The sequence below is a fragment of the Erpetoichthys calabaricus genome, chromosome 2, assembly GCF_900747795.2.
Source record: "Erpetoichthys calabaricus chromosome 2, fErpCal1.3, whole genome shotgun sequence".
NCBI lineage: Eukaryota > Metazoa > Chordata > Cladistia > Polypteriformes > Polypteridae > Erpetoichthys > Erpetoichthys calabaricus.
The window spans coordinates 130,823,067-130,843,704 of NC_041395.2; the positions used below are offsets into that span (position 1 = coordinate 130,823,067).

Sequence of the window (20,638 nt, forward strand, 5' to 3'; positions counted from 1 at the left end):
GATACTGATTAAGTATTCTTGAATACACCTAACAGACCCCTATAGCATGGAATACTTTGGCATTAGTAGTTTTTCCCTAGGGTAATATGAGGATGATTTCCAATAATAGCTGTAGCAATTTTGTTGATGTTGTTTTGTTGTTTTTAATACAATTAACACCTTTATATATAAGACTGCATAAGTAAGATACTGCACTAACATAATGAGTACAAAATGCCACTATCAACAGCATGTAAAGATTTCCACTTTTCTTTAACCTTACTATTGCTTGCTGGCTCTGCTGGTTTTCAGACAAGTACTATTTGCAAACTACTAGGCCTATTTGACTTACCAGGGTTAGAAAGTGACGGTGACATTGTTATTGGAGGCCTATTTCCAGTTCATTTTAAGGAATCTGAAACTAATCTCTCATTTGATATTCGTCCTACTACAACGAAATGTGAAAGGTAGGTCTAAAAAATTTACTTATATGAAAAGACATGATTTAGTTCCTCCATAAATATAGCAACAAACAAAAAGGACACTGAATGCTTTGTTACTGTATATATTAAAAATAGTAAGATTACACCTCATCTTCTGGCAAAGTAGACTGCTTCTATTCAGATAATTATAGCTGTCAACATTGAGGACAACACAACAATTTGAGTTATGGAAATGAACTCTAATAAATGTATAAACTTATTTGAGTGTTTTTTGACACAATATCACAAAGTTTATGGAATAAACAATATACAAGAGTTGTGGTTTCCCAAAGATTTAATCTATTTAAACTGCTGCACACAAGCAGGCAGCCAAGAAATAACAGAGTTGCATCCCTTTAAATATTTCATTTAAGCACTATATTATATTAATTTATTTTAAGAAATTATAATTCTTTAGTTCTTCTGTAAATGTATATTGATTTCTATGATAAGGATCATTAGTTTATCAAGCTACTCAAATTCTTATGTGCATTTATGGCAGATCTTTAAATACTTGTCTTTCATTTTTAACAAATTAATCTTTTTTATTGTTTAATAAATGCATTTTTCCAAGCATTGTCACTCATTTGAAATGGAGGAGCTTTTTTCTAAAAGGTTCGATTTGTTAGCTTTGATTTTAGAGCATTCCGTTGGGTTCAAACGATGATCTTTGCCATTGAGGAAATAAACAAGAACCCTACACTGCTGCCAGGTGTAACACTGGGATATAAGATTATAGACACCTGTGACAACATTCACAACGGTCTGCAGGGTGCTCTAAAATTGGTGAATGGCAAAGACGAAACATCATCTTTAAATCATTGCAATGCAAGTAATGCTGTCCCTGCAATTATTGGATTAGCTTCATCTTCACCAACGAGGGCCATAGCTCATACAATAGGACCCTTTGGAATTCCAGTGGTAAGTACCTGAATAACAGTATTAGCAGATTAAGCAACCTGAATGAGTGTGTTTATTGCTTTTTATTTGAACATCAAGTTTTATTACATCCATCCCTTTTCTTAACCTTAACATGTGCAGGATCACAGAGAACCAAAGGCTATATTGGCAGAAGCCAAGTTTAGAAGGGAATCTAGTGAATTACATTGATCTTTTTATTGAAATAAAACATTCTTTTTTTTTTGCTTGTTCTAATACAATGCCTTGGAGAGCTGAAGTCCCTTTTACTGTAGAAGCATTTTGCACAAAGCATGAAATAGGCTTGGTTATAATGGCAGTTAGTCAAAGGACACAGTCACAAACACCTCACACACTAGAGCTACTGTATATATTAGCTTGCCACATTTGTCCTTTGGATGATCAGGAAAAATTAAGTATTAAGAGAAAAATTATCTAGATTTGGGGATAATGTTCAAACTCTTCACAGAGAGTGACTGAGCTGAACATTGAATGCAAGACTGGAGGTATGAGGTAGCAGCAGTGTTAACTACTGAGCTACCCTGACAAAATGGTTTACTACTACTACATTTCCCGTCATTGACTGTATAAAGCTCATACATTCTCCTCATTTCTATATCCATTTTCTGTTTATACGTTGAGTTCCTTTCAAGAAAAGCATAAAAGGCTAACTTTGAAATCTAAATTGTCCCAGTATGTGACGGTATGGATGTGTCCTTGATTTATTTCTGTATTGTGTCTGAAGCTGCCATGATAAGCTCTAAGTCAACAGAACCAATTACGATCGAACAAGTGGTTTCAAATAATGGATTAATGTGTGCAAGAATAATTGAATATTTGTAAAAGAAATCATTACTTGAAAGTTTAGTTTACAGTTAAGAATAACAAAAACTAGCCAATAAATAATATATTTCCTATTGCTTGTAATATTTCAGTATTTTACTTTATTTAATTTTTATGGTTTGTTTTTGCTGTTCATATTTTATTACACAAACATATACTACTGACAGATTTGTTAAACATTATTTTATGAATATGTACAGTTGATGCTCTAATTACAAAAGATTACTAATGTCTGCAATATTTCTGCATAATAATCAACAAGTAGTTCCCAATAACATTAAGTTAGAGTTCTATGATTCACTTTCTTTTATGTGTATGTGTTTTTTGTTTTTATTTTAATTTCTTTTTAGGTCAGTTATTTTGCAACTTGTGCTTATTTGACAGACAAAAAGGAATTTCCCACATTTTTACGGACAGTGCCTAGTGATTTATTTCAAGTTAGAGCACTTGTTCAGCTGATCACCCATTTTGGATGGACTTGGGTGGGTGCCATTGCAACGGACGATGATTATGGCCATTATGGTATTCAGTCTTTTGCAGATCAAGCTAAAGAAAAAGGAGTTTGTCTTTCATATTATGAAACTATCCCCAACATTTACTCTGAAGCAAAGCTCAGGCAGATTGCAACCACAATAAAAAAATCAACAGCAAAGGTGATCATAGTCTTTGCCTCAGAAGGGAAATTCTATGAATTGCTAAAAGAAGTTCTAAGGGAAAACATCACAGACCGACAGTGGATTGCAAGTGAAGCCTGGGTGACAGCTGCTCTGCTAACAACAGATGAGTTTTACACAATTTTAGGAGGAACAATTGGCTTTGCTTTTCGGGGAGCTCAGATATCTGGACTCCTTGAATTTCTTCAGAGGGTAAAGCCTTCTCCCCACCAAAAGCATGTGTTGACTAATATGTTCTGGGAAGAAATGTTTAATTGCAGACTTAATTTCTCAGGAGAGGATATAGCTCACGAAACTACCAAAACACGCATTTGCACAGGTTCAGAAAACCTACTTGAAACAAAAAGCATTTTTTTGGATGTTTCTCAGTTAAGAGTTTCCTATAATGTTTATAAAGCAGTATATGCTATTGCTCATGGTCTACACAAGCTGCTGGAATGTGACAATGAAGACAACTTAGGCCAGAATATCTCATGTAAATCTGTCTTTCCATTAAGGCCATGGCAGGTATATATATGTATATATATATATTTGATCTCTCTCTAAACAAAAGTAGAAAAGTCCAATATCCAGTTGTACAGTAAGATTACATATTCATATGTACAGTTCAATATGATTTATCATGACCAGAGTTATACTCATTTACATATGCTACAGAAGTTTATACTTTAAAGATAATGGGTTTCAATTAACATATGAAGAACTCATATCTACACAGATTTAATTATATAATGAAATAATCAATGTGGTTTACTCTCTTTTTAATTCAGCATGCGTTCAGTTACATTTGAAACTAATTAACCTTAATGAAGACAGTAGAACTACCATAAATGGCTTTTAAAAATTCAACAGTATGAAAACATGTATAATGAATAAAAAATAATAATTCAGTTAGCATGATGGTACAGTAAGAATGTGAAACATGCTTGATTTCTGGTCCGAATATTTTTTGGTTTATAGAATTTTTTATTTTCTTTCATGGAATTAATCTCTCCTATGGATATTTGACAGGTGTGAGTAAGCGTGCACTGTGGGGAACTGTCTCCAGATCTTACCAAACCTCAATTTTGTTATAGAAAGTAAAACTGAGATTCACAGGAAACCTGAAAAAGTAAAAGTTGTTTTTATTAATGGTTTCCAGAATTTGCAGAAATACATTTTTAAAAGCAGTTGCATGTTTTACAAGTAATAATAACAACAATAATAATAATAAATAATAATAATAATAAAAAAATGCAGCTATTCTAAAAAAGCATACTTTTCAGAGAGTAACATGAGAACTTTTGTGCCTGTTGCAGTGGGCAGGTATCAAACAAACACATTTCTGTGTGTTTTACTTAGTCTTTCTTTTTCTGAGGTTTTGTGTGATACTACACCACCAATTTTTTTTATGTATTAAGTCACAAAACACATGGACAACAAGAAACTATATCAACCTAAAATTAAATCTTTATTTGTTTTTGCAATGGAGACTGGTTGTCTACATAAACCGTGTAGTAAATTCAAACAGAAAAATGATAAAAAAAATATTTTACATAGGCCATACAGTATGTAATCAAAAGCAGTTACATACCAGTGGTGTAGCTAGGGATGGGCGAAAGGGGCGGTTCACCCCGGGTGGCACATTTTTGCAGGCGGCATTATTGGTCAAAAGGCTCAGTACAATTCATGTGTTAGCAGTACGGTTCAGAAAAATATCACTCATGAATGAAAAAAGTAAAATTCTCTGATTTTTATTCACAAATGCTTCAAAAATAATTTTCAGACTGTCCTTCTGTGATGGCATCAGACACAGCAGTTGAAATTTATGAGGTAATAACAAAAATAAACTTAAACATTACACCAATAATAATTTCTAGGAAGATAAACAACTAATTTACAATTTATAATTTTGTTTCGTTATCAATCTGAATGTGTTCTTGCTATGTGCAGAAAATATCCCCACCTATCACTTGTACACTACACTGGTTCTGGTTTTCGCAGCGTAATTATATTAAACTAATAATTAGAACACAGCTTATCAGCGCGTCTATACTATATTCTTGTTTAGTTGATGCTTATAAATAATTATATGTGAAAAATTATTGCTGTTTCTCTATATATGAATAAATCTATGCAAAATGTATCTTAATTTTTTTTCTATACATCATTTTAATTTTCTACTTAAGTAGGTTAACATATTCAGATATGTTGGAGGGCGGCAAATTGAAGCCCTGCTCCGCCCCGAGCGGCACAAACTCTAGCTATGCCATTGTTACATACTTCACATTTTTCTAACAGAGTTAGCCTATTACATCATTTACTACATTATTTTGGTATTTATAATATTATTATAAAGTATTTTAAATTGTGTGTTGTTATTATTATTATACATAGTTTAATCCATCCATTATCCAACCCGCCGAATCCGAACACAGGGTCACGGGGCTCTGCTGGAGCCAATCCCAGCCAACACAGGGCACAAGGCAGGAACCAATCCCGGGCAGGGTGCCAACCCACCGCAGGACACACACAAACACACCCACACACCAAGCACACACTAGGGCCAATTTAGAATCGCCAATCCACCTAACCTGCATGTCTTTGGGAGGAAACCGGAGCGCCCGGAGGAAACCCACGCAGACACGGAGAGAACATGCAAACTCCACGCAGGGAGGACCCGGGAAGTGAACCCAGGTCCCCAGGTCTCCCAATTGCGAGGCAGCAGCGCTACCCACTGCGCCACCGTGCCGCCACATAGTTTAATTTATATGTTAATTAAGTATGCATATTGCTTGTATTTGGGTATACTTAACTAAGTATACAATTAGCATGTTTACATGCATTTCAATAATTTGATTATTCACAGAAACCTGATTTCTAAAATGCCATGTTAACTTTTGTTTGGTTAGAGAAAATAGGTTATTGGCCTCTGGGGAACCCAACTAAATGCTGTAGATTTCTCTGTGAATAATTCGATTATGTGGCCATGTAAACCCATAACAAGTTTACTGTTAAAGATTTTGTAATCTGTGTATATCCATTGCACCCTGTCAGCCTGAGCATGTATTTGCTTCATACATGCTTTCAGCAGTCATGGATAGAAACATTCACAAAATAAATTTCCAGAGGCAAATGTTTGGGTGATCACATTGTTCTCTCTCCTAGGTGAAATTGTCTGTCTCAAAATTCATAAATCTCTAAATTTATGTTGAGGAGCTGAACGTACAGTGCTAAACTCAACAACACAGTCTCAAAAGCAGTAGGTTAACATGTTAAAAGTAAAGTGTGCTACTTAGTCTGATTACTTTTTAAAATAATTAATAAATGAATACAATACTTATCCTATTGAAATAAAAATGCCTGCAATATTATTATTCCAGCTGCACTGGGTGTAAAATAAGAAGTACACATATTAGGGCTTTTGTAGATGTCAGTCACACAGCCAAACAGAACAGAGTTTGCTATGTGCATATAAATAAAGCATCAATTTGACAAAACATATTAATAAGACACAACAGGCATCATGCTTATTTATTTATTTTTTTGATTCATGCTGGCTGGTGACAGTGTTTAACCCTTTTTTGCACAGTTTAATGACACTGGAGCGTTTGCGTTTTGGAGTGTATTCACCTTAACCCGATTAAGTGTGTGCATGTAAATGCACTGAATGAAAATTTGATTTAAGACCATTAGAAAATTCAAGTCTATATTATATGTTGATTTTTCATTTGTCTTGTTTGAGTGTATTGTTTTTCCTTTTTTGTAATACTTATACCCTTATAATGGAGATGTCATCTAGCATACCCTAAGAAGATGTTTCTAACCTTTGTGTAGTGTACTCATTTCAAAGCTTATCAAATAGAGTGCACATCTATGCAGTTCTGAGTTTTACAGATGATTTCCAGAATATTTAAACAAATGTTTTTCTAGGGTTTACTAAAACTATATATACTACAGTTTACATCTGCTTTGATTACATTTTCTGTTAATAAACAGGTGAACTTTTTTCTGATTTCACAAAAACAGTATCTCATGGCTGACACAATGTAGAAAAATTCTAGTGTTGTTTTTAATAAACTGCACATTTTAGTATATTCTTATATACTTTGCTTCTTATTGCTCACAATGTATAATTCAAGTCATAAAAGTAAAGTCATCCATATAGTCTGATTAAACAAAACAGGGGCATCTCATATATTTGCTTACAGAAGAACTGTGATTTATCTTTCATCATTGGATGCTGAAGAAAACTACAACTTCATGTTTGTTACTGAAGAGTACATGTTTGTCTTTTGTTATTTGTATTTATTTAGGTGCTTAGCCACTTGAAAACTGTTAACTTTACCAATCGATTTGGTGAAAAAGTATATTTTGACCAAAATGGAGAACCTGTGCCATTATATGACATAATAAACTGGCAAAAAGATTTCAGTGGAGCAATAAAGTTGGTAAAAGTTGGCTCATTTGATGCCTCTGCTCTCTCGGGTGAAGAAACGGTTATAAATGAAGAAAAAATCATATGGAGCAGAGGCCAGTCTCAGGTATGTTTTACATGAAACCAGATTATTTTGTGTTCTGTCTTGCTATTTTTAATTTGAGATTGTTACATGGATATAAGCTTTGAAAAGATGTTTCATTTTATTAAAAGTATACGAATAAAATTTGCCAATTAATCCTTAGTCCCTGTCAACATATTGGATGAATTCTCCGAGACTTTAGGTTTAAGGACTAAGAGTTGGAATGACTTTTATAAGCTTCAAGGTCACAAAAAAATCAGTATAATTTTTCATTTAAAGTAGCACAGTTCATTTATAATACATGTCCATTGTAAGAAGTAAAAGTCACCTCTTTTTTATATTCTATTGAAGGCTTGCTACCATTCTCATTATAATTTTAGGCAAAGGACTCAAACTGGAACTTTACAGATGAGAGATTAATCCATAATTACCCAGGGGACAGTTAAAGGGAATACAAAATAAATTACTTTCAAAGTTAGCAGATCACATTACATTTCATCAGTTAATCATTCTCTACTTTTCCACAAGCATGTAATTTTATACCTGTCAGTTACTCACCTTGCTATGTTTGACATCTGCTGATTTCCATTTAGGTTTAATTAGGTAATACATAATTGTATATGTGTTAATGTTAATTCAAGTGCAAACTCTAACGTGTTTTATTAGAATACACCTGTGATAAAATGTAAAAAAACAGAATATTTTGGCAAAGAATCTGGCAAGGCAAAAGAGTAAGCAGTGCGGTTACCCAGAGATCATAATTCAGATCAGTTCAAGGTTTTTTCAAAATCTGTATTTTATATATTTGTCACTTTTTGCAACCACAGGTCAATTAGAGAAGGCCAACCTGTCTAATTTCCATCTGTGTCTATATAGCACAATCTGATTATACTTCTGGGGCAACATTGAAAACACTGTATTTCTATTAAAAGTAAGGTGGATTGGTTTACTCTTGTACTGAATAACAAAGTTTTATTCTTTGTGATCCTTAGAGTTATAAAAGCTGAAAACGAAAAACTCTAAAGTAGTTATTTTATGAAACCTATTTAAAATAAATAAACTGCTAAAGACCTTTGATATCTGTAAAGTCAGTAGGTGGTTCATTGATCTAAATAAGTTGTTTCAGTGTTGCTACAACAGCAATAGTTGCACCTCAAAATCAAAAACAGCACCTTACAGGCATGGTATAAACTATAGTTATACAGTAGGCTTTAACACACCGTCTTCCTGTGTTAGAACAAACAGGCTAAAGGGTAAAAAATATATTTCTTGAGGCAAGGGAAGCTGTTGGGTTATCATTAACCAGAGGAACTTAAATTATCAAGGCATTTTCAAATTAATGTAAGCATTCTTTAGTGATCTGCAAAAACATTTGGAATAGCAGCCATGATAAGACTGCACAGATATCCAAGAAGATAAAAATGGGAAGTTTATATGAGTCATTCCTTTTTATAATTAATGATCTGCTTCTTTATAGGTTCCATATTCAAAATGCAGCCAAAGTTGTCCTCCAGGTACAAGAAAAGCAACACAAAATGGGAAGCCTACTTGCTGCTTTGACTGTGTGTCCTGTGCTGATGGAGAAATCAGCAACCTTACAGGTGACGGGCTCTGATTTATTATTGTTATACTTTTTATTAAAATATTCTATATGTGGACTATCCACACAAAACCCTACAATAACCCTAACATTAATTTTCCTGAACTGTGCATTATTAAGAGTTGATTTAATTATATTTCAGTTACTCTAACTCTATGTAAGTTACAATATGCTGTTTGCATTGATCAGCTAGGAGCTTACACTGTTATAAAAAATGTATATAATAAAATATAACATTCTTCAAATCTCCTAATCCTGGTAAAGTGTAATATGTATATGCAGGGTGCTGTATTTTATTTATGTTGTAAATGTTAGTTTTCAGGCCACTATACTTCTTCTAGCCTGAATTTATAACTGCTTTGTTTTTCTTGCAGTTCATTTTTATTATGACAGTGATATCATTATATAACTATTTTGTTGTTCTGTTTCCTTATCTTGTGCTGTATCTCCATATTGCTTATGGTAATGACCTTGTTGCTAGCCATGAGATTCTCAATTTGTAATGTAGTCACTTAGATGGTATAATGAGGCCTATCATAATGTCCAAGATTTAGATTAAAATCTTAAATGTAAAAAATTTATAGATCTCTTCAGGCTAAGATTCATTTAGCAAGAGAGGAGAACAATGTATGGTCAAGATCCTTGGATAAGATAACTGTCCAACAAAGTCTTTTGAAGTTTCTGATGGGTTTTTCAATACAATGTGGGTCTGTAGTCAGGTTGTCTGTGTCAGTCCAAGAGATGCAAACAATCGTCATATCTGGCCATAAAACTCTTGTCTCTATTCAAACCATGTTGTAATGTAATCTTTTAATGAGCCAATAAAAGGTGTCATTTTGCTTGACTTCTCACTACATTCATAATGACTACTACGGTACAACACCCTAGTACTACTGATTAAAATCTTAAAAGTCAAACCAAGTTGTGTATATATTAGGTTATTTACGAAAAGTATCATTTATCTAGGACTTTAGCTTTGCCTTTTGACGTTAAGAATGTTTAAGCATGTAGTCATAAAAAAGTGTAACAGTTAAAACAAACAAGTAGTAAACATGTGGCAGATCACCAATTATTAGAAAAAAAAAATGATCTGAAACAAGACTAAACACTTTGAGAGGCCGCTGTTCATTTCAGTAGTGAAACAATACAGTAACAATATGAGCAACCAAAGAACTATCTGAACAAAAGATCAGTAATCAGCACAGGTTTAAAATGAATTTGAAACTGTTATTATTTGACAGCATGGAGAGAGGTCATGGTTCAGACCTCCTTCACAAAAACCTGTGTGTTGATAATGCAGATTAGTCCTTAATTATTAAGCCATTCACATATAATGAGAAAAATTATATGTCTGTCTGTCTGTTCACATGAAACAACTCGGTTCCCAGTGCTGAAACTTGGGTTTGAGAAAGTTTGTCATAGCTCCATTCTCTCTAGTAAAAAATGTAGTTCATGACTGAATTTTTTATTCATATTAAAATGTCTTTGATTAAAGGTTTTATAGCATTTTCCAGTTTTACACTAATTGATATTAGAAATAAGGTTTGATGTACTTACAACCCTGATGAGGTGCAGGGATTATTAATAATCAATGGATGGATGAAGGATTGATTGACTGTTTTAATGTCATTTATTGTTTGGAGTTTTTATTTATTACAAAAGGCAAATCAGTTATTTTTTTTCTTTTTCAGATTCACTTGAATGTACAAAGTGTGCCCCAGATTTTTGGTCGGATGAGAACAGAACAAAATGTGTTGCAAGAGATGTGGAATATCTCTCTTTCCAGGACACAATGGGAGTTACTTTAACAGTTGCAGCTATACTGGGAGCTTTTCTCACCCTAACTGTAATGGGCATTTTCTTTTATTTCCGAAGCACTCCCCTTGTAAAAGCAAACAATTCAGAACTCAGTTTCCTCTTGCTGGGATCCCTGGAGCTGTGTTTCTTGTGTTCACTTACATTCATTGGTGAGCCGTCTCTGTGGTCCTGTATGACTCGGCACACAGCATTCGGGATCAGCTTTGTTCTATGTATTTCATGCATTCTGGCAAAATCTATTGTGGTACTAGGAGCATTCAAATCAACGCTACCAGCATCCAATGCAATGAAGTGGTTTGGACCTTTGCAACAGAGAGCTATTATCATCATCTGCACTCTGCTTCAGGCATTTCTGTGTATCACATGGTTGACTCTGTCTCCCCCATTTCCTTTCAGAAACACCAATAACCAAGGAGGAAAAATAATCCTTCAGTGCAATGCAGGTTCAGTCTTAGCCTTCTATTTAGTGTTAGGATATATTGGCCTCATTTCATGTGTTTGCTTCATATTAGCCTTTTTAGGGAGAAAGCTACCAAACAATTTCAATGAGGCAAAACTCATCACATTTAGCATGTTAATATTTTTTGCTGTCTGGATAGCTTTTATTCCAGCCTATGAAAGCTCTCCAGGAAAATACACTGTTGCAGTTGAAGTTTTTGCCATACTATCATCTAGTTTTGGACTTCTTTTATGTATTTTTATTCCAAAGTGTTATATTATTCTTCTGCATCCAGAAAAAAATACTAAAAAAGGCCTCATTGGCAAAGCAGTATCACTTAAAAAGCACTAATAACCACTGAAGACTGCAGCTTGACTTTTTTTTTTTTTGGCTCATTGCACAGCTGCTCTTGTGAAATTTAAAATAAAGAACAATAGTGCCATCTTGTGGTTGATAGTCAAAGTTGCCTGTTCAAGTAAATGTTTTATGAAAAAATCAAATCTTTCTTTCTTTTGTTCGATTTAAATATCTGTTATGCCACCTTATTACTACTAATTCTGAAAATTACTCACTTTACCATTATTAGAAGTGCTTTTGGTCTGTCATGCAGTGCTTAATAAATATTTATTTTATTATTCAGCTAACTAAGTTGCTTCATTTACTTAACAAAAATTTTTAACTATAATTTATTTATTTAAATACTTACTAGAAAATCTAACAATCACATTCTAACATATGCTACTTTATTATATCTAGATATTTATACTTGATTTTTTGTAAACTTTTAAATTTATCTGTAGTTTCCTTTAATGTAATTTTCGATGAAGGTTTAATGTATTGTTCCATTCATGTTGATGTTATTTGCCCTGTAAATAACTGTGTTATGAAATATACTACAAAAATGAAGTTTTAAAAAGCAAGTCAGCTTGACAATTAGACCGTTCTTCAGTGAACAATCAAAACAAAATTAATTATACAGACATATACAGACTATACAGACATATACAATTATACAGACATATACAACCAAATTAAATTCTGCCAAATGTGGCAAGGTATATTTTTTCTGCCCCAAAACTTACAGTAGGTATAGAAAAGAATCACACCCTTTGAAAATATCAACATTTGTTGATTTACAGCCTAAAATGAAAGCACACACAAGAATATATTTTCAGTTTTATTTTCAGTTGAGGTGTCACCTGTTGCACGGCTGTACTCGGGTCACAATCCATGTGGTTTGTCATGTGGTGTGTGCGGCAACGCGCTGTAATCAGTGCATGCTACCAGCCACTCTCTCTCCTTATTTTCTCAATGCATCCTATATCATCCAAGTCAAAGATATATAAGCAAATGTTTGGTAAACTTGTAATAAATAAAAAACTGACTTGATAAAGGATCACAACCGCCAATTATCAGTACTTTATGGAACCAACTTTTGCCTCAATTACACCCATGAGTCTGTTGGGATACTTCACTAGACTGTGCAATATTTGCCCACTTTTCTTTACAGAATTGTTCAAGCTCAGTCGAAATGAATGGTTACCACTGGTGGACTGCAATCTTCAAATCATCCCACAGATTTTCAATCGGGTTCAAGTCTGGGCTCCAACTAGGCCACACAATGACATTCACCTTTTTCTACTGTAGTCACTGTGTGGTCAGTTATGCTCTGGCTTCGGGTCATTGTCATGTTGAAAGGTGAACCTTCTTCCCATCTTCAACCTTTTGGCAGGTGGGAGCAGATTTTTCTTTCAAGAATTTGACGGTATTTTGCCCCATTCGTTCTTCCTTCAACACTGACAAGCCAGTCCCTGCTGCAAAGAAATACCCCCACAACCAAATGCTACCACCTCCAAGCTTTACTGTAGGTAAGTGTGTTTTGGATGGTGAGCTGTTTTGGCTTTCCGCCAGGTGTACTGTTTGATGTTGAGGCCAAATAGTTTGATTTTGGTCTCGTGACAATAATACCTTTTTCTATCTGACAATCTTCAAGATATGTTTTGGCACAGATTAAATGAGACTTAATGTGGTTTTTCTTGAGAAGTGTTTTTTGTTTCTTGCAACCCACCTGTACAAGCCATATTTGTGGAGCACATGTCATCTTGTCACATTTACACAATCGCAACTCTTTGCCATAAATTCCTATAACTCCTTCAAAGTTGCCATAGGTCTCTTGGTAGACACTTTGACCAGTTTCCTCATCGTTCTTCCATCCAGTTTGGAGGGAAGGCCTGATCTTGTCAAGGTCCTGGTAGTACCATACAATTTCCACTTTTTAATTATGGATTTTACTGTGCTCCTAGGGATTGATAACATTTTTGAACTCTTTTTGCATCCATCTCCTGACTTGTGCCTGTCTACAACTTTATCCATGAGATCTTTTGTAAGTGCCTTGCCACCCATAGTCAATTGTTTGCTTTCAGTTGCACTACCAAGCACAGGAATGCTCCAAGAACAGCTGTTCTTATGCAAAACTAACCGGAATGATTACAATTGATCACAGGAGGAAGGAAGCCAAAAACCTTAGTGTGCAATGCAGAAGATGATCAGGAACACCTGATTGAGTTTACACGTATTGTTTGGGACGAGGTGATCCTTTATTAATCTCAGTGATTCTTCTCTTTTATTTATTATTTATTATTATTTTTCTGAACTGTTGCTATTATATCTTTAACTTGGATATTATAGATTGTATCAAATAAATATATGTGACAAAATATTTTTGTCTATGTTTTCATTTTGGTCTGTAAAGCAACAAAATGTGAATATTTTCAATGGGGGTGATTCTTTTCTATACCCACCATCCAATAATGAGTTGATATGCAATATCTGTTGCAAATAGTTTTCACAATGCATGTTCTTAACAACACACAGAATATTAAATATATATTGTAAGGAACACAGCGATGGAAGAGACAGGTACCACACAGATCACTCAGGACGTTCAAGTCTGAGCCCCCAAACAGTTGAGCATGTTTACTATATAATACCAAAACACTAAAAAGAGAAATAACTAAACCCTAATGTGCATACTTAAACTTTCCTGCTAATAATCAGAACAAGACTGGCTTTAAAACAACAGAACATACAAAATAGACATTCAAAAATTTGAAAATGTCTTGCTTCTGTTTGAACCCTCCAAAATATTTTTGTTCAGTTTTGTGATTGTGACATTGAATATGAAAGGAAATTCAGCTGTGTTTCTCATCCTTGTGATGGCCCATGTTGGCTGCAGCTGCCACGCTCGTAGGAACCCGAGACTGTTGATAGACAAGTCAAAGGCTGAGCCGGGCATTAACAACACAAACAAGGGTAGCTTTAAAAATATATCGCTCTTGTTTGACCCTCCAAAAGTGTTTTTGTTCAGTTTTATGATTGCGAATTTGTATACAAAAGGACAGCTATTTTGCTCCCCCTTCAGCTGCCAAAATCGCAGGAACCCGGGACCACCAATAGTTTTGTCCAAGGATGATAATTTTGGAAATTCGTGTCTCTTTACTGTCTGTCAGGCTGGCTGATGCTGCCAGTTCAATAATGAAATCAAAAGAGAATCAATAGTACTGACCTGCTATATAAATAATGCAGATGAGATATGTAGCAGTATTGCTTTTTTTCCTCTGAAGATTAAAACAAGTTATAATTTAGCTGTGGTTTTATTTGTGTGACCTAAAATGCTGTTTAATTTTTATTAAGTGATACAGTGCAATGAACAACTTTGTGTAACATATTAAGTAAAAAAAAAATAACTATGACTTTCATTTTTTCTTTGGATTAGCTCTCTGGCTTACTTACTAACAACCCTTTTTTGTAAATTTTAATAGGACACTTGGTATTGACCAGGGAACTCTGGAGCAAATGAGGTGATGCTGAGTGGGACATACTGCTCTGGAACAAGCAAGGGTAGATGTAAAAAGTACTCAGTGCTTTTATTAAAAAAAGTATTTAAAACAATAAAGTGCAGTGCAGGTTTTATTCCAAAAATATATTTGTTACTAAATTATTCATATTAAAAAAGAGTCAATGGAGGAAGTTAAAAATCATATTTAATAATCAGTAAATAATCTGATTATAAAACTGAGGGTTTAATATCACTGGCAGAAGTAGTTCTTTAAAAATAATATGAAGTATGGTGCTTCCTGTCTAATATTGCCATCTCCTCTGTTTATTCATTGAGGTCTCTGCAGCGAGAGGGGACATCCACCAAAAGGCAAAATCATCCATATTATATACAGTAATTAACAAAAAGTAATGTACCTGTTTTGACTAAATACAGAGAGATAACGTATGCCCCAGAGACATGTGATACGAGAGATTGGGTGCTGCTGGCTATGAGTCGAAGCATACACTCTTATACAATAAACGTTTTATTTGACAATACGGAATGTTCACATCAAAATAACTATTGATAGTACAGTACAATACTGGCAGCATAATTGCCTTGAATACAAAAGACATGAAATACTCATGTTGTGTCCAAAATATAAAAAAAGAACCAGATGTGAATGCTAGTCTTAAGGTTCATAATTAACTCTTTTTTATGTTATTTCATAATTTTAAAAAATACTGCCCTTACCAAATTACCACCTGAGGCAGTCATATTGTCAGTTCACCTCACATGCTGGTCTTGTATGCAGTATGGACAGATGGGCAGGAACTGCCAGCACCTTAGGGCATCAGGCCATTGCACACCCACTTGGACTTTGATATGTCCATCAGAAAACAACTAAACTTACTTGTTTTTAGATCAATGTTACAATGTCTTTCAGATGACCAATTCATTCACACCACATTCAGGACAGTATTCTAAATTTTACATTTTGACTAGCATTCAAATATTGTGTAATTCAAACACTAAGTAGATTCCATACGGCATTTCACCATAAAAGATACAGTACTTCAATAAAAATTAATATAAATTTATAATGTAAACTTTATAATTTAAACAAAAGAAAATAAAGGCAAATACACGTTAAATAGTAATGCACATATCTAAATATTATTACAACAAAATAACAAATCAGAATACTATTTTAAGCACATATTGAACAAGAAGAATAATAGTATGTGTCAATGCTGACATCTTGTGGTATTTATGCTGTATGCCAGTTTTAGTATTTTAAGCGTTTAGCACACCTAGCATTTAACACAATCAAATTAAAGGAGAGCTGTCAGAGCCTTAGCAATTAAATAAAAAATATCGACTTGGAACTTTTTAGCCATTCTGATAATACAGTACATGTTTGCTTCATAATCATAATGACTGAACAGTAACAATTAGTAAAGGAAATATTTATACATTTAGAAAATGTATGTGAATTTCATATTCATGATGAAAACATTAATATTATTACATTTTCTTACTTAAAAAGCAACATTTCCAGCTTCATTTCTTATGTTATGAGCAAGTTAATTTTTTTCCCAAATGGATACATTGTAAAATCATGATGTACAAAATTTAGTAGCTCACTAAGATTCTTTAAAAATCTTTTGCTTCTTTCATTAACATTAGACTTTAGCAATTTCCCATGAATGACAGCAGGAGATGAGCTATAAATTCTATCTTATTTACTTAAAACCACACTTCTTAATAATTAATAAAGGATTCTACGTGAGGCAGAAACAGTACTGTACTATTGATGGGGAGTACTAAAATGCAGAGCCAAATATGAATGTATTTAAATTACATTAAGCACATATTGAACAGTATGAATGTAAACCCATTTATTACACTATGAATTCAGAACTTTCTTTTAAACCGTTCACAGACAATTAAAGTTCAGGACACTTTTTCAATAGTTATTCATTCAAACACAGGAAGTCCGCAGGGGTGTGACTTATCACCATTACTGTTTACTCTGTACACAAGTGACCTGAGACAGAATAATGACCACTGCTCCATTATCAAGTATACGGATGACACCATGCTCATAGGATGCATATCTGGGGAGGATGAAAGCCACTATCTAAATCAAGTGGACTGTACGGTAAACTGGTGCAATAAAAACTCTCTCACTCTGAATGTAAAAAAGACCAAAGAAATTATATTTGATTTTAAGAGACAGAAATCTGTATGTTCACCTATTGTAGTTCTGGGAGATTAGGTAGAAATAGTAACTGAATATAAATACTTAGGAACTTGCCTAGATATCAATCTTAACTGGAATACAAATACAAAAAAATTATTTTCTAAATGCAACCAGCGCTTATTTCTCCTCCATAAACTCAAACTATTTAAAGTAGACAAGGACCTCATGTTGTCCTTCTATCGCAGTATGATCCAGTCTGTGATCACTTTCAGTTTCATTGCCTGGTTTAATAGTCTGACAAACCAAAACTCAAAAAAGCTCCAGCAGATTACAAAGTATGCAGCTAAAGTTATTGGGGCTGATGTAGACGATTTGACTAGTGTGTGTCAGAGGGCAATGTTAAAGAAACTGGAAATCATCTCAACTGATGACAGTCATCCATTACATGTAGTGCTAAAGTTCAGTAAATCAGGAAGGATAGTCGCTTTGAAAACCCACACAAATCGCTTCAGAAACTCCTTTCTTCCTTGTGCCATACAACTTTTCAATAAGAAATATCGGAGATAATGATTAAGGTTGTTGATATACATCCTGTCACCTTTTTTTTTTTGGTGTAAATATGTATTATCTAACTGTCTTACCTTAACCTTTCTTGTTTCTATTTTGTCTGTTTTATTTCATTCTGTCTGTTATTAGATGCAACTGAGAAGGCAAATTTCATGTTTTCTTATGTAAACATGACTAAATAAAGAAACCTTAAACCTTAAACCGTATTCACACACTTTAAAGCTGTCTAACAGCACAGCTCCATTTCCATGAGGAAAACAGCAATTTGTGAACTGGCTTACATATAGTCAATTGTGATGGTAATTTACAGGGTCTGACTGTTTGATTTTCTCAGGATTGCATTGGTCTCACATTTTGATCATACTTCTTGTTACTTCTTTCAAAACAGGTTTTCTCCTCAGGGAGCAATACAGTTTATGTTATTAAAATTAAATGAGTGCTCTAGGGACAGATTGTATTTGTGAAACATGCTACAGTACATTCAGAAAATTAAAATCTTACCTGTTTTTATAACTGTAATGTCTTTTGTATATTTGTTTAATACTTTCAGCTTTGGTTGATTTCATACAACCATTGTCAATGTTCCCCAAGCAGACGTCTATGTCCAAATCTTTGAGTTTTAGTTACCTTTGACATTTGGAGTAGATCATGCCTTGTAGTTCTAGGTTGCACTTCTTTAATTTTTTCTTAGCTTCTAGTGTTACTATGTCTTTTTTGTAATGACCAGAATTGAAAGCAGTATTTCAGATCATGATTACCACATTAAATAGCTTTTATATGCCACTCTGCACATTGCCTAGTCAATAATAACGCTGCATCACCCCTTCAGATGTTGCTTTTTATATATATTGTCAAGCCTGGGTCACAGGAGAGGGAGAAAACTGAACAGGTTTCTGAGGGAAAAATTTCTGTGAAATGTAGGATGACAGGAAATGCAAGGCAAGAAATGTTGAACACATAACTAGAAGAGAAACTTTTTTCATGTTCTACTAATAATTGGCAAAATGCTGATGTGAAGCACTGAGATGTCCGCCAAAGACATGCGCATTAGCAATTTCCAATACAAGCTCTCTATGCTCAACTGGGATGACCAGTTGTTCAATCAGACCACCACCTATATGATCGGAAATCACCCAATAAAGGAAGCCGCTTTTAACCAAAAAGTGTGGAGTTTTGAAGCTAACAGACTCACACTCCTTATAGTAGGAATCATTGGCAGCATGAGCTTGTTTAATTGCAAACTGTAAGGAGCTGTCGGCTCGTTGCAAGCACGCAAACTCCATCTGCTCGCCAGCCAATGCCTCCAGAGGGGCAGGGGCAGATGCTCCCTATGAAAAGCTTGAAGGACCGGGCAGCTGCCCAACGACATCCAAGGAGGAATCCTCGCCATCCACACTGAAGGGATCGAGTTCAATTTCCAAGCTAGTTTCCTGGCCAATTCTGCCAGCTACCAGTCCCTCCCCTCCTACCAAAGGTGCAGGTGCTTTGTAGTTGGCCAAGACCCACGGAAAGAGAGCATTTCTCTTTCCAACCAAAAAGGACCAGGGACAGGAGTCGGATATGGCAAACTTGTTTTGCAAATGTCTCGATCAGCAACGGCTGCAGGCAGCCTGCTATCTCATCCCCCACTGACACATCTTTAGTTGTACACAGAGTTCTCCCAGTTCAAGTCTGTTTATCTGGGTGAGTGGTGCCTTGAATTGTATAGGGTAAATAATATACCGTGTCCACAATGATCTGTAAAAATGTAGGATGACAGGAAATGTAAGGCAAGAAATGTTGAACACATAACTAGAAGAGAAACTTTTTTCATGTTCTACTAATAATTGGCAAAATGCTTACGTGAAGTGTATAATATGTGATGACTGAAGTTCAAATATTAAATAAACACTTTCACAAAAGACACAGATATAACAAAGCAAGTGCGCTTTTTTTCTAGAATTTAACCAAAGTAAAAGAAATTGCGATCGGGTACAACACACATACATACATACGTACATACATATACATCTGCTTGGCTGGTGAAGAAGTAAGAACTGCTGTCTCCAAGTCAAGAGGTTATGGGTCCTTCACACATTAATTGTTTTGAATAGTGAGTGGCTATTATTATTACTACTAGCAAAATACCCGCACTTCGCAGTGGCGAAATACTGCCTGAATATTTTTATTAAGAAAAAAGTAAAAATTTTTAAACTGAGGGAAAATATACAAAAAATTATTTGTTAAGGATCTCTTTGTATACGACGTTGTCAGTTCGGCCCTCCGGTTGTAATATGACCAAGCTGTGCGCTGAGCTTACTCTTGAGCATGCAACATACAGTTGGCCATGTGAAAAGCAATCCTGCCTCAAATCAATGCCAACCTTTTGTAGTGGTTGTCCTTGAGACTTATTAATTGTCATTGCGAAGCAGAGCCTTTCTGGAAATTGAACGCGTTTGAATTGAAATGGGAGATTAGATGGTATAACGGGGATGCAAGGAATAAAAACTGTGTCACCTGAGGCACTGCCAGTAAAAATAGTTGCTTGAATTAGGTTGTTTTGTAGAGATGTCACCTGAAGTCTCGTGCCGTTACAAAGTTTCGGTTGCTGTAAGTTTCTCAGTAACATTATTGGTGCCCCAACCTTCAAAATGAGATTATGTTCAGGAGTGCCTGGAGGATTTAGAGTGTTGAGAAATAATGTACCGCGTCTTCTACTTCTACAGCTGAATCAACAGATTGATATATTTTTGGTTGTGAAGGTAGTTCTTCAAGTAAAATGTGGTTTATAGACGTAGTCATGTCATTTTTTGG

The 20,638-nt window shown here is 34.5% G+C and overlaps 1 protein-coding gene across 1 annotated transcript; it reads left to right on the plus strand.

Moving 5' to 3' along the window:
- The first annotated feature begins 212 nt into the window (after positions 1-212).
- On the plus strand, positions 213-11,714 carry LOC114669565 (extracellular calcium-sensing receptor). The gene is made up of 6 exons (XM_028825754.2): positions 213-446; positions 1,091-1,382; positions 2,573-3,403; positions 7,192-7,419; positions 8,873-8,996; positions 10,687-11,714. Exons 1-6 carry the CDS (start codon positions 214-216, stop codon positions 11,601-11,603), a joined length of 2,625 nt encoding a protein of 874 aa, XP_028681587.2. The 5' UTR covers position 213; the 3' UTR covers positions 11,604-11,714.
- The last annotated feature ends 8,924 nt before the right edge of the window (positions 11,715-20,638 follow it).